Genomic DNA, 18,319 nt, shown 5'->3' on the forward strand with positions numbered 1-18,319 from the left:
CAGTAATTTTTCAAAAAAATTGAAATTTGCAGTTGGCAGATTTTTTTCAACTACTGGGACAGCAAAAATCAGGTTTTTATCTTACATTGTAATGAATTTGTTTTCCAAGCATATTGGCCATAAAACAGAACAAACATTCCCTTGATAGTTTCGTAAATTAATTCCAGCAGTAATATTATTGTTCCAGTATTATTTTAAGCATAGGAGTTTATTCCAGTATTGTTTCATTGCTCATTATTACCAAAAAAAAAACACAAAAAAAAATCCAGAAACATTCAAAAACCAAAACGAATTCAAATCTATTGCATTCAAAAGAAACAGTCAGCAGAGGAGAGCCAAGTTGGGTTCTTACATATATATATATTTGCATATTTCTGGAGTTGTTGATCTGAGCTAAGTGTAGATCCTGAGTAACTTATGTTTGACATTGAGATTTCAGCAGAACTGAGTATTGGAGTTTTTCTTCTATTTTGGGTCGGTGCCCTTGTTGTTCACAGTTGGTGCTATGTGAGAATTGGTGCTCACTTTCATCAATTTCTTTGTAATTTGGGTTGGTGCCCATTCATGCTAATAAAAATATTTTGATGTTGTGGTTTTCCACACGAAAGGGTTTTCCACAACAAATCTTGTGTTCTTATGTTCTTAATCTTTTTATGAACTTTTAGTGTCTAATGGAAAATCTGGGCAAACTTTTTATTGTTTTATTTTTTACACAAATCAATGTTTGATAAACAAAAGTATAAACTTTTTATCCTAACTGATGTTCATTTCTAGCCTAACACAAATCCAATGTAAAATTCAAATGCAACCTGCAGACACTGAAAATTGTCCTAGGCTTGCAACAGCAGTTTTCACTAACTTTTCGTCTAAAACTAATTAAATAATTTTATTAATTAATTAGGACTAATTTTATTCTTCTAAGTTAATTATTACTTCTTCTAAAATCTTTAATTAAATAAGTTTATATTATTTAATTAAAATCCATTATTCATTCTTAATCAATTTTCATCATTCTTCTACAATTAAATAATTATCCTAATTGTTTTTCCATGATTAAATAGTTATTCATAACTATTTAATCCCTTCATTCAATATCCTCATAATTAGATAAATTCTAAATTTATTTAATTGTCTAACAAATGTGGGTGAAATAAATAAATTTTATTTTCAATCCCACTTAACTCTACCACCTTCCCATTCTCTCTGCACTTAAACTCAACTTACCAAATCTTCTTCCTCACTTAACTCTTCCACTTGCTGATTTGTCTCCCCACTTAACTCTTCCCTCTTTCCATTTTAACTCCTCTCTTTCTCCACTTAACTTATTCCTCAATACTCCTTTCCTCCACTTTCAAATGGCATATTTTGTTGGAAAATCCAATATTTATTTTCACTTAACTCTTCCTCATTTCTATTTCCTCCTCCACTTGCAAATGCGACTTTCCCATTTGCTATCACTTAACTCATCCTCTCAAGTGATCTCGTCTATCGATTGATAATCAATCTTGTCCGTTCAACAAATTTCAAAAATCTATAAATTGTGATCAATTCCCTTATTTTCAACAACCACGCCTTTGATATCTTCTTGTTATCGTATCATCATCACATTCTCGAATTTTCTTGGTGCACGCATTATTTCTAAGAGCATATTTGCAAGGATATAAGAAGAAAAATGGAGGTCATGAATTTGATGCTATGATGGTATAATCGTTTTGATTTTTGTTTTTGTGCATTGTGAATTCATCTTTCATTGATTGTTTAGGTTATTTTGCTTAGAACTTGGTTTCGTGGTTGCCTAACGGTCCTTTGCAAGTTTTCCTAAATTTACCTACGACATTTTCTGGTGAACCCAACATGAAGACATGTTTAAATCTGACAAAAAAATTGTGAGTTTTTTATGTGACAAGATCTTGGCAATGTAATTGTGGAATCCAGTGATGTAATTGGCTATTTCATTAATGTTTAATGCAATTGTTGGATAGCTAATAAATTGATTGGTGTTTTAAATTTGATCATACAATGCAAATAAAAATTTGATTAATCACACATTTGGTTAATTAAGTGGTATATTGATTGGATTTTAAATCATACAATGCAAATGAAAATCAATAAATCTCACACTTAGCTAATTAAATGGCAATGAATCGAACATGTGAATCAATTTTACCGTCTAATTGAGGGTTTAATGGATTCACAATTAAGCCTAATAAGGGGTTTAATTTGACAAATTTTACAATCTAGATTAATTATGTGGTTAAATTGATCAAATGCACAATCTAGATTAATTAGGTGGTTATATAGATCGATTTCACAAACCTAGATTAAATTGACAATTCAAAGGATCAATCTCACGTCTAATTAGTTAAATGGGCAAACAATCAATTAAAAAATTAATCAATTGATCAAATGGTCAAATTATGAGATAAAACAATTTTCTGCTTTTCAGGAAAATATGTATTTGTGACACATCTTATGAAACAAAGGGTAAAATTTATAGCACATGAATTTGTTTTTCGTTGATGCAATTCTTAAAAGGCAGATTTTTGTGTTACTGACGGTTTGTTTAGCATTGTGCCAATCGTGGGATGAAGACCATTATGTGAAACTATTGACAAATTTGTTGCAAGGCTCCAAACAAGGATTTGAGATTACAAACAATGTGTCACCTTCAAATTCAATGTCCTCACATGAAAGTCATCTCTCTTTGACAAATGTTCATCAAGATGAAATTAGTGAAACAATGAATGATCCCAGAGTTAAGAAAAATTTGGACAAACTGATATTTAAGGATCATTTAAGGTACTTCAAATGAGCTATAGAAAAGCTTGCATCAAGTTCTAAGTACCAATCCCTAATAGTGACTCAAAACTACAATCGGTTTTAGCCCATGAGCAAACAAATCTTGTCCCACAACAATTTCAAACAAATCAAGTCTCCGAACAAGCAAACACAAAACCTGTTTCTGAACAAGAGACAAAAATGCCTTTAAATAGAGTGTGTAGTTCTTTTAACTTTACAAATTCACCCAAAACCAATGTTTGAACAATTTGTCAATCCTTAGTTTGACAAGGTGTCACCAACACCTCAAATCAACACATATACAAACCCGTATGCAATAGTGGTACCAAAAGCGACAACAAGAACACTAGCAAGTACATTTCAACCCAATACATCAAGTGTTCCTCAAATGAATCAACAACTAGTGACACAATTCCACCAACCAAGACAAACGGTACAACAACAACAATATGTTCAACCAACCATACATTACCAACTACAAGTGAAACCAGCTATATAGTACCAGCAACAAATTCAACCCACAATTCAGTATCAACAGCTGCAACTAGTAAAATCATATACCTATGTCAAGCAATGGCTCATCCTCCCATGAAAAAATTGACTCTCAAGTAGCCTCCATGTCTCCTACCATTCCTTCACCTCCTAAAGCTTCACAAGATCAATCCACACCATCTCCATCAAGTGATGCATCTAATGACACCTTTCAAGTTTACCCCCAAGGGCTATCTACGATAAAAATCCAATCTACTCCATTTATTGATACAAACCCCATCCATGATTCAGAAATCCTAGATCCAATGCCACTATATGCCCCTTTTCCAAGCAAGCTCACTCTAGAGAGTCCCATTCCAAATCCATTCCCCTCATACCAAAATAAGGACTCCTTCCACTAATCCCCCATACATATTCAAAGGCCAACCCCATGTCAAGAGGATAATCCAAAGCATGAAGAAATAAGTCTTGAAATAGATCAAGATCAACATCCCAAAGCTTTCCCCATTGCATCCAAAATTTGACAAATATCTCATTCCCCTTGATGATCCCACCATCCCTTGTCATTCCATCCAAAATGATCCCCTTCTATCTAAAGCGCAAAACATCCTTCCACATCCCATTCATAACCCACTCCGTGAGCAAGATCAAGATATCCCTTTCATCCTTTCCAGTGATCCCATTGAAAGTCAACAGCAAAGCACCCTTAAAATGGAATTCGGTGATCCTCCTCCTTGTCAAGACCAAAGTATCCCTTCATCTCTATTTCGTAATCCTCCTTATCAATTTCAAGATCCCATTGTTCCTCCTAATCCCCCTCATGATCCAAATCCATCTCAAGATCCTACAATGCCTTCTAAACCCCCTCATGATGTTGATCCACCTCATGATCCCATCACCTCTACCCAAGTTGTTCATGAACGCCCTACATATCAAATCGGTTCCTCCACCTTCATCCTATTTGGTTTACTCCATGAGCCTATCATTTCTTCCATACCATATCCCCCTCAAAATGGATTCATGTCTTGTTTTGAAAGTAACAAATATCCAATTGGTAAAAAGATTTTTCAAAGCATGCATTATCAAGGCAAAGGATTAGGCCTACATGAACAAGGCATTTTAGAACCCCTCAATACCAAAGCAAATCCTGATGGCCATGGCCTCGGTTACATAGCTCACTCTTAAGACATTGGTATCCCTACTAAATCTCACATCCCTCGATCTAAATCCAAACATGCATATATCCCTTCCATCCATTTTAGGTCCTTATATCCCTCCATCCCCTATTTAGAATCAGCAAAGGCACACATCTTTGAGAACCCTCCCACCATCTACTTACATCAACCCACCCAAAAGACCTTCATATCATTCCTATCCATCCATGAATTCCATTCTCCTTAAAAGCAATTTGGATGCCAAGCATAAATCCACAAGTCCGAAAATCCACAAATATTCAAGGATCAAAATGTCCCATCTAAACAATAAGTAAAAACAAAGAAAATTTTGATCCAAAAGCAAAAAGAAATATCTAAAATGCCACAAAGGCCCATCAAGCAAAAAGAAAAATAAAAAACTAAGTGGATTCCTAGGTTGCTCATAGAAGCAATGCATTCCAAAGAACCAAAAAAGAAAGAAAAATAAAAAACCATGTGGATTCCTAAAGAAAAAACAAAATTGGCATCCAAAATTGCTATTCCTTAATCCAAACATCTCCCAACTTTCAAATCTATTCCTCCCTCACCTCCTTTATCCATTTTGGGTCCTTATGTCCCAAAATGCATAGCCATTCCTCCATCAAAATCTCAAAATCCAAAATCTGCTTTTCCTCAATCACTCCACCATTCCTCAAGGTGTGTTCCAATGTTGATCTTCCCAACATTTCCATCTCCTCATAGACAAATCTTCCAACATCCCATCCATTATCCAACAACTCTTTTCCACCCTTCATTCCTCCTATCCAATCCTTTGCCTAAATCCTTAACCTAGTTCCATCTCCTCACCCATCACATTTCCATTTCATTATCCTACTAACATATTTGAGTATACCTTCATAGCCATGGTCCATTGTAGCAAATGTTTCAAGGATACCATATCTAAACAACAATGAGATGCTTAAGTCCTTTCTCCATCTCCTATCATGCATCCATTATCTTCCAATCGCAAATAACAATAAAAAAAATAAAGAAATAATCCGTCCACTAGTGAAAATCTGGCAAACAGGCACCTTAAACAAGTACCATGATGAAAACCTAGCAAACAAGCGTGATGTGTAATCCATCATCCTCTTCTGCTCTACACTTGGGGCCAAGTTTTATCCACATTGTCCTACTCTCCACATCTTCCATCATCCCTCATCCTCCACCATCCAACATCCTATCTTCATCCATCTTCCCTTTTTCAATCTTTGATCTTGACAAGGGTAAGGATCTTCATAAGCATCATGCATCTTATCGGCTTTAACTTATCCACACATTTCAATCCATATCCCTCATCTTATCCATTTCTTGCTTCCATCATCCATTATCAACTTTGATCTTGCTTATCTTATCTATATCCTATCTCCATCCATACTCCCTTTTCCATCCTTGATCTTGATCAAAACTAAGGACAAAAAGAAAAATGCAAAAACATGGTTTCAAAAACCTCTTGACATGTCCCTTCATGTGGACCACATGCCATTCAATGCACCATGCCATTGTCTTATATTGTCAAATCCCTTAGCTTGGATAAACTTGTTATCCCATCACAAGATAGTCCTTGGAAACCAACTCAACTTTGATTCCATAATAAGCTACCTCCATCTTTCTCCTATCAATCTCCATCTCAGCAGTTCTTTCATCCATTCATAATATTCCTTTCCTTGCTAAAAATTGGGGGCAAACAAATACATCTTGCTTGTAATCCAAAACAACCCTAAAAATTAGGAAATGTCCTGAAAAGATCCCTAAAAATCAGAAAATGTCAAAAAAAATCCCTAAAAATCAAAAAATGTCCTAAAAAAATCCCTAAACATTCGTAAAATGTCCTGAAAAAATTCCAAAAACGTTCATAAATGTCCTAGAGAAAGCAAAAAAAAAATCAAATAACTCTGAAAAACCTAAAAATTTAAGAATAGTAAAAAAACCCAAAAAAACAATTATTTCAATTCATCAATAAATTGTCTCTTGCAAAGACAAATATTTGAGCGGACAACAAATGGAAAACACATACAACACTACGCTTAACAAATCACGCAATAACAGACAAACAATCAAACAGATCAACTTGTCGTATCAAACAATTCCTATCACTATCCTCTGTCTTATACAGAGTACAATATACTCGAAACGAAACTGTATTTGTCTTAAACGGGGTACTTCATTCCTAAAACCAAACATCATAATCCTCCTATCACAAACCATCAACTTGACAACAAGATCAGAATAGTTGTTGACTCACTTGGTTGAGTGAGTCTTATCTTTTATTAATTTATCTTCGGTCATGTTCCATTGCTACTCAAGGATATCCACAAGTGATTAGAGTGGCTAGGATGATTCATGGTCTTTTGTTTTAGTTTTCTGCTTTTGGGATATTTTTGTGAAGTTTTGGGGCAAGTATGTCTTGTGTGTTTGTGTTAGCACATCCACTTGGTGGTTGTCGCACATACCTTGGCCCTTAACATACAAAAGTTTTAGGATAGAAACATTCCTTGTCTGCAATATGCCTATTTTCTACAAAGTAATAGCATTATCCTCCTCGTTTTCTATGCCATGGTGTGACACATCCATTTGCCATATCAAATAACACTCTATGATGATAAAGTGCACTAGTGAAAGCTCAGCTTCATCACACTAACTTTTCTTCTCTTCTCACTAATCTTTCTTCTGGCTAACATTTCTTCTATCAATCATTTTATCAATCAATCAATCGTTCTATTGATCAATCAATCAATCCCAAGCTATCTATTCTATCTGATCAATCAAGTTTTTCTTCATCTCATATCGATCAACCTTTTTCTACAATCAATTAACATTCCTCACTTTTTACTAACCATTCTTCTTTTTTCTGCCATTTCCTCTAACATTCTTCTTTCGAGAGATTATTTCTTTCTTTCATACATAAACAATCTCTCGAGGGAGCATCCTACCTCCATCCCTTGGTCCACTAGGACATGTTTTTTTCTCAATTTTTCTTTGAAACAATGCTCAAAATCGCATTGTCTCAAAGAGGGGCAAAATGTAAACACTGAAATTTGTCCTAGGCTTGCAACGGCAGTTTTCACTAACTTTTTGCCTAAAATTATTCTTCTAATTCCTCATAATTAAATAATTTTATACTATTTATTTAAAATCCATTATTCGTCCTTAATCAATCAATTTTTATCATTCTTCTACGATTAAATAATTATCCTAATTGTTTAATCCCTCTAATTTTTTTCCCATGATTAAATAATTATAAATTAATTCCTTCATTCAAAATCCTCGTAATTAAATAAATTCTAAATGTATTTAATTATCTACCAAATGTGGGTGAAATAAATAAATTTTCTCTATTTATTTTCAGCCGACTTAACTCTTCCACTTCCCATTTCTCTCTCCACTTATCACTCAACTTACCAAATCTTCTTCCTCTTATCTCCTCCACTTGCTAATTTGTCTCTGTTGTGACGTTTTCACACATCGCCCCATTGCAAATGGGGACCCTTGCTTTTTTGCTTTTTAGGGTTTGTTTTTTGGTCTTTTAGGGTTTGGTTAGTTAGCCTTTGCATTTTTTAGTGTTGTCGGGGAGATCAATAGGATAGCAAGTCCGGCTTGAGTGAAGTCCTGATCCTGAAATTTGGCTAAGTCTGGAATGTCCTGAAAATTTGGCTAAGTCTGGAATGTCCTGATCCTGAAATTTGACTAAGTCTGGAAACTGAAAAACCTTCAAAAACTAGATTTTGCTATATAACTCCTGGAGGTCTGAAACCACTCTCAAACATCCTGAAAGTATATATGGAATATAACTTAAAGTATAAGAAAGAAGAAAGATAGAAGGAAATGTCACACTCTTCTTTCTTATACTTAAATGTTATATTCCATAAAAATTATCCTGATGGAGAGTTCAAAAAGTCAAATTTCGCTCCTGTCTTTCACTGAGGATCCAGAGCGAAAAGCGCTCCTGTCCCTCTCCAAGGGTCCAAGGCAAATCGCTCATGTCCCTCACCAAGGGTCCAGAGCGAAAAAGCTTAGTGGAGTCATTCTTGACCTTGTTTGGACAAATTGAGACATCAAAGACACAATGAAGGACGAAATGAGCATGATAGAGCATCCAGACTTGACAATGAAATGATGAAGTTTTTTGCCTAGAAGGTCAAATTCGCTCCTGTCCCTCACTGAAGGACCAGAGCGCTTTTCTTTATATGCACAATTTTAGACCTTTTTTGGACATTAACTTTTATTCATAGCATGAAGTAAGGTGAAATCTTCCCTAGCAAAGGAAATTTGAGATGAAAATTGTAGTGATTTGGCCTTGAGGACAAAAATCGCTCCTGTCCGTCACTGAAGGACCGGAGCTTGATTTTCAAATTTGCACTGTTCTTGCAGGATTAGGACAATTTTATGATTGGAAGAGATCAAGGAGGGCATGTTTTGTCCATTGAATATAATTTAAGCAGTCTACAAAGGAGTAAATCAACCCAAATGACAAAAAGTGCTCCCGTCCCTCACTGAAGGACCGTGCCACTTTTTCAAGTTTCTCCTATTTGTTTGATATTTTATGGCAAAACTTGACTTGGATGGGAAGGACGAAGGATGTTTTATGCCTTGGACGCAATTGAGAGATTTAAAGAACAAAAGGGTACGCCAAGATGTCAAAAGTGCTCCCGTCCCTCACTGAAGGACCGTCCCTCTTTTCTAAAAATACAAATTTCTTGCAGAGGCAAGGCAAGTTACGTGATTGAAATGAATGAAAGAGGGCAAGATTCATCCATTGAAGATAATTTGGAAGACTAGCAAAGGACGAATTGGCTTAAAAATGAAAAAGTGCTCCCGTCCCTCACTGAAGGACCGGAGCTTGAATTCCAAATTTGCATTATCCTTGCAAGATTTAAGTAATTTCGCGATTTGAAGAGGTCAAGGGAAGTGTGTTTTATTCGTTGAATATAACTTGAGTGGCCTACAAAGGAGAGAATCAACCCAAGTTGCCTAGGCACTCCTGTCCCTCACCAAGGGACCAGGGCGAAAAACACATTAACAAGCCTTCCTCCCCAAATTGGGACGAATCCAGGTCAAGGCACAAGTTTGGAATGATACTTAAAGTGCTTCAAGGTGGAATGGAGTTGCGAGAACCACAAATTTTAAGGGCAATTAGCTAAGGCGCTCCTGTCCCTCTCCAAGGGACTAGAGCGAAAGTTATCAAAATTCATTATTTTTTGCCTTATTTTAGCAAATCGCACTAGATGCTAGAATTGCCAAACTTCGAAATATTTGAAAAGGAAAAATTAATTAAATTGGCATTTAATGAAAAGCGCATAGCATTTAATAATTAATTTTGAGCCTTGGAAAATCGTTTTTTTAATTAATTGAGGCATTTCGAAATTAATTATTATTAAATTAAAGTTAAAAGAAGAGCGCTTGAGTTATCCTTTTTTATTGCTTAATTAAGTCGGCCTTATTCTTTTATTAATTTTTGTTTATTTTGGCCTATTTTCACAAAGTCGGCCTATGGGAGATGTAGAAGGTGAGCGCTCTATATATTGGAGGTGTTGTTTCATAGTTCAAATCATTCACTCATCCTTTCAAGTGCGAAATTGGAGAGCTAATTGAAGGTGCGAAATCTAGCTTGTGTGGAGCGAATTTCTACTAAGTGTGGAGACTAAGGAAGGCGAAATTCATCTTGAAGGCTATTGGAGAGGCGTATTTCTTGCTAGTTTGGAGGATAATTTCCAGATTTTTGAAGACATTTGAAGGCGAATTTCCAGATTTTTGAAGAGGAAGGTGGAGTTCTTTTCCAAGCTAAAGGAGGCGCATTTTGCTAAAAGGAGTCTTGATCTACATTTTGCCTAGCGAATTCTCCTATTTTTGCATCATTTTTTTAGAATTAATTCCCAAGTGGAGGTATGGCGTAATCACCTTGGCACCATTTTTGAAGATTTAAATTTTGCTTTGAAAATCCTAAATTAGGAAATGATAACTCAAGATTTATCATGAGGTTTCCTAAATTAAAATCTTGAATCTTCCTTTTAAAGTTTAATTTTTAGATTTCAAGATATATTATTAATTGTGAAATGTTGTGTAGGTATCAAGATGGCGACTCCAAGCTCGAAAGATCTACAAGTCGGAAGACTCTCCTCAAGGAAAATCAAGTCAGATCAAGGACGATCAAGCAAGGACAAGGACAACCTTCTTCGATCCAGCCTAGCATTGACAAGGGCGACCTCCTCCAGCCTAGCATCGACAAGGACAACCTTCTTCGATCCAGCATCATCAAGATAAGGGCGACCTCTTCCAATCCAGCATTCCAAGGCGAGGTACAACAATCATCCTCCAAATCAAGGACACAAGAAGTTAGAACAAGGGTTCGTTGAAGAAGCAGATAGTTCCAGATGAATTAATTAAAGCTAGCTTCTCAACAACATCAAGTTGAATATCTACCAAGTTACAAGTGTCAGACGAGGTGGCATCCTAGTCATCACTTCTCCAGTCAGTGTGGTCCACCTTAGCATTTCCAGATTCAATGTACCGAACTCATGGAAGGTGGCACAAACTCCGATGTACCTACCCCAGCTATCCATTGGTGGAATTTTCTAGAGAGGACATGTGTCCAAGCAATACAATTTTATCATTGGTCAAGCATTAAATGTTATGTAATGGTTGTAACAAACCCTAATTAGGGTTTTCATTGTTGAATCTTGGCCATTGATCTCGAATTGATCTAAGCCATCGAATTGTATTGAGGGCATTATATAAGCCCTGGCATTTCATTTTGTAAAGGCAATTAGCAGGAGTTAGAATATAGTTGAAAGCAGTTAGAAGACAGATAGAGAGTAGTTAGCTAGTTGATAGAATAGCAATTAAAGTAGAGTAGAGAGAGAAGGCAAAGATTGTTGCCAAGATGTTGTTGTAAAAGACTTGTAACTTCATTGAAGAAATGGTGAAATTTATGGATCGATTCGACAATTTGCATGGTCTCTATACTTCTCATATTTGATTTCATGTTATTAGATGAGTGGAAGAAATGTGCTTGATTGATGGTGGAATTCGTATATCCATACTACTAGCAGTTTGTTGATTGCAGACTTGCCTTGCGTAGTCAACTGGAATCATTCAACCTAAGCTTAACTTCAATTGTCGCTTCTTCATTGATATGCATCAACCTGATGGTGTCTATGCCTGCAGTGATGATTTGAACATCATAAAGCTTTCCTTCGAAGATCGCACTAACCTTGTGGAGATGTTCCTGTGATGTCAAAACAAGACTTAGTTAGAATTTCATCAAAAATCATTCATTGTTCTTACATTCTTAGTGTTAGGATTAGATCCTTTCCTCACCCTCATTTTTTTTTCTTTTTTTTTCAAATCAAAGCTAGTAAGAGCCTGTGTTCCAGCAATATTCAAAGCAAATCAGAAGTTCAATCATCAAATGTAAGTCCCCTTGTGATTCCAGCAAATCACATCATACCACAGAGAGCTTATCCACACGTAGAGACCCTACATACAAGAACCTTGAAGTCATCCCGATTGATCCTTTTCGCGACATCTTCAGCATTCGGAGGCTTTACTCAAGAGAGGATAAGGTACCCTTTAGGTATTTTATTCTGTGTTTGATAGTGTACAAAATACACGTCAACAGTCTCCCCACTTAACTCTTCCCTCTTTCCAATTTAACTCCTCTCTTTCACCACTTAACTTATTCCTCACTACTCCTTTCCTCCACTTCCAAATGGCAAATTTTGTTGAAAATAAAGATTTCCAGTATTTATTTTCACTTAACTCTTCCTCATTTCTATTTTCTCCTCCACTTGCAAGTGCAACTTTCCCATTTGCTATCACTTAACTCATCCTCTCAAGTGATGTCGTCCGTTGATTGACAATCAATCTTGTCAGTTCAACCAATTTCAAAAATCTGTAAATTGTGATCAATTCCCTTATTTTCAACCACCACGCCTTCGATATCTTTGTGCTACCATATCATCATCACGCTTTCAAATTTTCTTTGTGCACACATAATTTCTGAGAGCATATTTGCAAGGAGATAAGAAGAACAATGGAGATCATGAATTTGATGCTATGGGGTATAATCGTTTTGATCTTTGTTTTTGTGCATTGTGAATTCATCTTTCATTCATTGTTTAGGTTATTTTGCTTAGAACTTGGTTTCGTGGTTGCCTAATGGTTCTTGGCAGGTTTTCCCAAATTTGCCTACAAGACAAGCAATAAATACAAATTGTACAAAAAAAAAAAGTAAATTCCCTTGCTTACCCTAGACTAAAGAACATATATTAAGACCATAAAACAATATGCATGCAATTAACACAAGTACTAAATCTTAAAAACATGAGAATCAACACATTTTTCATAAACATCACGCAGAAATTCTGAAACTCAAAACAACATGCTTTTCAACAAATCAAACCAAAGAAAGTAAGATGATTGAGCTGGGATTATCTTCTCAGAACCATTGACGTTCTGCCAATTAATCAAAATGAACTTCATCAGATGTAAAACAACAGGTCAGGTATTTCATTCAGTTCACTCAGGATCATTTTTTCATAAAAAGGTTTTTAATTAGAAAAGAGGAATGCTAATGCAAATCTTGAAGAACAGAATAAGAAAGTTTTCTTTATACACAGACAAGAAGACAGAAGAGTTCATTGACAAAAAAAATTCACTAAAATAAAACAAATTAAACAATCACCAGAGAATCCCTTTTGTTTGGAGTGGACCGACCGGCGGCGGCACCCTTTTTGCCCTGTTGCCCTGAATTTCCTATTCCTCGACCTCCTACACCAGCTTTACCTGAAGTGCCTGCAGCATTACCTTTAGCCCCACGGTTAAGCCCTGTTCCAATACCCTTCACATCTCCTCCTCTAGTAGAGCCACGGGCCCAGGAAGCATCCTTTCTTGACTGGGCAGCAGACATCTGCCCTGCCCTTGTTGGTCTTCTACTACCATATTGTTGTTGAGGATCTCGACTAGGTGGTCTCCAAACATCAGGGTCATCAAAACTGCTAGAAAAGGAGGAATACTCTTCTACTGGTTGAAACATATATGGTTTTGAGGGAAGACTGGGTGAAGAGGGCTTCGCGGTTCCTGTAGCTTCCTTGAAGGCTTGTCTTTCGGCATCCAACTGCTTTATAACCTCTAATTCCTCTGAAAGATCTTTCTTGCATTTTATCCATTTGTTACGAACTAAAGGATCGTCCAGGATGCTCAAATGTCTGATAAAATCATGCACATGTCAGAATCAATAAAACCTTCTCCAGAAATACAGAAACTGGTTTCTATGTAATAATATCAAAGTGAAGCACAGATTTAATATACTGTGCACTAACAGATAGAAGACATTACCCATGCTATATGCACTTGGAAGTACTTAGGACCCCAACAACTGCTCAAATTATTTCAAGAAATAGCAGACTCATTTTGTCTTTATCAAAAGAAGCAGATATTCAATTCATCTTATGCTTTAAATCACTCACAGGATTGAAAATTATTGTTGTAAAGGAAATCATAATGCATGATGGTTTGGGAAATGCATGAAATTGTTTTCATGTCCACGTGCATAATCATTCACATGTAAATTAATAATACCATTTCATTGCTAAGTCCCTTGCTCATCTGAACCATATTTTAATAGTACCACCTATCTTTGAAGCTTTTTAAGAAATTGCAATATTTGATGCCACTCCTATAGCAGAAAAACCTGCCTTCTCAAAACACTAGCTTACAAATTCACTTCCAGGCTGTTTTTCCATCAAAGTAACCTTTTAAATGGCATTAGGGAAATGTGGAAATTCAAAAAGAAGCTGCCTAGACATACTCCCAAAATCTTAGAAACAATATTTGAATATGAAATCAACCCCTACCTTTTAAAAATTCAAAATTCAAAATTCAAATTCAACCCCTGTTGCCCCCCTTCAACTAGTCTAAGCTGACTAGAAGTGCAAAACAAATCAAATTGTATTCTAGGTTGTTGTATAAAAGGCCAAACCCTAGTTCATTTTAACACATCAATCATCTAGAGACATCATTTGAAACCTACGGCTCTTACTAATTGAATCATCATTTAAGGAGCATATTTGAGCATTCACTGCCACATCAAAATCTGCATACTTAGTGACAGGTAAGCATATTGCATGCTTGTTTGTTGCCTTCTTTATTTGTTCACAAGCCATTGAATTGGCCTGCCTATGGGTTTGATTGTGGAGTACATGTCACCAATATAAACTCAAATATCAGAAGGTGGCGTGAACCACTTTTACAGCTCATAAAAATTGTCAGGTCAATTTCACATGGTACAGACTGATTCCATGCACGAAAATCTATTTTTGCGTTGTAATTTCATCCTAGAGAAAAACAGAGTTCAATTCATTCTCTGTCAGACTGTTACAAGGCCAGATATGGTAGAAGAGTGTCATTTTGGATCACTAAGTGAGTTTACAGTTTAATGCCATCGAGTCACACCTAGGGCTAAATAATCGTAATCCTTTGTCATTTTGAAACGTGAACTTATCTATTTACAATTTTACTGTCTCATCTCATAAAATTCTAGGTGGATCTGATTATTGCTTAATTAAATAATCTACTCTTAGGATCTTTCAAAAGGTTTTTTATTTTTCCTTTTCAAACTTAATCACCTAATATTTATTTTATCACGTTATACAAAGAAGCCTAAACACTTGCATTTACATAGTTCTTCACAACTTAAGGAAAAAGGCTTCTAAATTATTGTGAAATTGTACAATGGAATTTAGGGTTTACTGGTGTACCTTTTTTTTCATTATTTTCAAAACTTTCCAACTAGCTTTCTTACTTGGGTATCCACTTTTTACATTTGAAAAAGTTTTTTGTTCAATATATTTTCTCCAATGCAGCCACAAAAATCATGCAATATTCTAGCAGAGCATATCCAAGTAAAATGTCCAGTGGCAGTGAAACATGAATAACTTCTAGTCTCCACTATCTGATTGCCAGGATGTTCAAAGAATGATATTCCAGCTTAAAAAACACTAACTGTCAGATTTGAACATATACCAGAAAACTGGCAGTGGTGGGAAGACACAAATGTGGAATAACAGTTCCAAAGTCAGCAGTAATGATAAGAGGTGTAAGAATATGGCAGCTATAGTGGGTAACCTATTGTGAAATAGACTTCCCAAAAAATTGCAGTCCAGTGCAGTGACTAAAAATGTACTTAAAGCTGTAACTTTTTACGCCTCAAATTGTACAACTTGCTGCAAGATGTCCAAGAATGGGACGCAGCACTGAAATTCGTGACACTGTGGCAGACACTATGATTATTACTCTAAGCTTATTGAAAACTTCCATTGGCAAGATCCAAGTAAGAATTAAAAATTATAGCTTAATGGTTGGAGATAAAAGCATTGAGTTCAAGTCCCTTCATCTTTTCAATGTTGTGCTAAGAAAATTAGAACAAATAATCCTCAAAAGTCACCATCGTACAGTTGTACGGGCCATGACTTTGAAGTAGAAAGATTCCAAGGTCTAAAGATTCATCTAGCCAGAAAAAGTATGACTTGTGAGATTCTAATAAGTTAACATTATTCTTTGATAGCCCTAATAATTCAATTTCAATGCTGACCTGTTTAGATGCCCTAAATAATCACGGGATTTCTAAATGTTGCCAGTAAGTACAAAGTCGCTGATTTATGGATTTTCCAGTTTTGGAAACTTTCAATTTTTTTATTTCTGGATTAATAATTACCCTACATAGTGAGATAGGTTCTTATAACACCTGATACGGTTCCACATTGGTAGACAATTGAATAGGCATTTGATACAATGCCTTCAGAATCTCCTGCAAGTGGGAACTAATCAACCTTGTATAAAAATTCACTTCGTGAATAAAAAGTTAACATGGTTTCATTTTTCATAAATAAATATTTGGGCATAAAAACTTGTAGCAGATCATGATCATCATGGACATAGGTTCTTTTCCCCCAAAATTTTAATGTTCAAGCGGCAAGCAAGAATTTAAAATGGTATTAATTCATGTTTCACAATCCCTGCCAAAAACAAAGAGTCTGTATTTTGAAGCATCAATGGGAAACCTAAAATTGTAATCACAAATTTATAAGGTCTTTTCTTTTTAATGTCATTGCTGCAGATGGCAATTTGTTTCTTTTACAAGATTGCAATTACAAAACATGTTTTGCCAGTTGTTAACAAGTGTACAAGAAAATGCTGTTATCAAATAAAAGATAAAAATGATGGCCGGAAGGAAGCACTTATAAAGCCAGAGATGTTGGGCACGTTGCAGCTTACAGTGTAACACGATACAAAAGTACTAAATATAAATAAGAAACAAGAGAACCCAACATTATACATTGAAATAAGAACATTGTTCAACCATGGTTTAGAGATAAGGCGGATCTATTTCCAAGAAGATGACTCGGGTTCCAGATCCCGAAGACATCTTTTGCACATTAATGCGGCATGATATTGCCAGACAAAATGGAAGAGGATGAATGCTAGTCCCAGATAAATTTTGGTAGGATAAAAGCCCTTCAAACGCGGCTTCTAAGCCAAACAACAATTTTCTAAGTAACCATGTTGAAATACACACATTTTCTGAAGGTCTTCTGGACCAAAACTTCTACGAGGGAAAGATTCATTGCCTAAACAAAAAAAGGGGTTTAACAACAATATTACCTCAAGAAAATACAATTGAGCAAAGCATATAACAAAAACTATTGGCCAAAGTGAAATCTTTATGTCAATTTCACATTTACATTCATATGTTTCAAATCCTATTTCAAGGATGCTAGATTAAGACAGCCCAGAGACTTGAACTGTTTTTATTGCTATTCATAGTCATCTTGAGTAGATTTATGCCCTCGTTTTTTAAGTCGTGCATACGCATTGGCTGTTTGTTAAATTGTAAATTACATTCGTAATCATCTGTTTTTGAATTAATGGCAATGTAATGTTCTTTCTCGTGCAAAAGCTCTATTGCAAGAAAACCTGGATTCAATAATACCAAAATGGAAATGACATGGAAGCAGGATCTGTACACAAAACTGGTAATGGGCCTTCTGAGAGAACAGAAAAGCCAATGATGTTCACGATCATAATTCAAACGGGAAGCACGAATATGATTCCAAATTAGCATGTAACAAATCCAACCGATCTACAAATAAAATAGAGAGCGATAAAAATCCAGGAGTTACTTGTCTATTTGAGCAATGGCGGCATCGAAGAAGATAATGGAAGTGTCATAAAGGCCTTCCAGAGCATACTCGCGAGCTAATTTCAGTTGTTCCTTCAGCCCTGATACTCCTCCCATTATGCAATTCAAATTTACTCGCATGCCTAATTTTAATATGTAGGCAGGCTATATCTCTAAAATGACAAACGGAAAAATATTATACCGTGCTGATAGAACTCTATGTAAATTTTCAAAATGCTGACCCCGTTTCTCAAACATATTGACTAGAGGTTTAAACCTCAAGTAAAATTATATTTAATGAATGGGACATCTATTTAATGAATTTATCTTATAGTTGTTATAAATTATATAGTTTGAATTTTTAAATCTAGAAAAATAGAAATAAAACTATTCACCTATTTTTGGTGGCTAATAGATAGATGTGTACTGTTTTGACTATAACATTTTAACCATATTTTAGAATTGTAATTTTTTAAATGTGTTTCACATAAAATAATATAATTTGAATTAGGTTGTTCTTTAAATTTAGTAGATCGATCATGAACATTATAGATTTGATCTAAAATGTCACATATGAATTTCTATGTAGACTTGATATGTGTGAATGTTCAATTGATAGAATTTTGTAATAATGGATTTGCTTACTTAAACATTTCTT

The 18,319-nt window shown here is 35.3% G+C and overlaps 1 protein-coding gene across 1 annotated transcript in view; it reads right to left on the reverse strand.

The window, feature by feature from the left end:
- LOC131079604 (katanin p60 ATPase-containing subunit A1) overlaps nt 1-17,864 on the reverse strand; it is a 62,638-nt gene extending 44,774 nt beyond the window's left edge. The window contains exons 1-2 of the mRNA XM_058017605.2: nt 17,663-17,864; nt 13,168-13,690 (exon numbers count right to left, since the gene is read on the reverse strand). Of these exons, the coding sequence (XP_057873588.1) occupies nt 13,168-13,690; nt 17,663-17,802 (663 nt within the window). The 5' untranslated portion in view covers nt 17,803-17,864. The remainder of the gene's footprint in view (nt 1-13,167; nt 13,691-17,662) is intronic.
- Nucleotides 17,865-18,319: the final 455 nt, after the last annotated feature.

Source organism: Cryptomeria japonica, chromosome 9 (assembly GCF_030272615.1).
Source record: "Cryptomeria japonica chromosome 9, Sugi_1.0, whole genome shotgun sequence".
Lineage (NCBI taxonomy): Eukaryota > Viridiplantae > Streptophyta > Pinopsida > Cupressales > Cupressaceae > Cryptomeria > Cryptomeria japonica.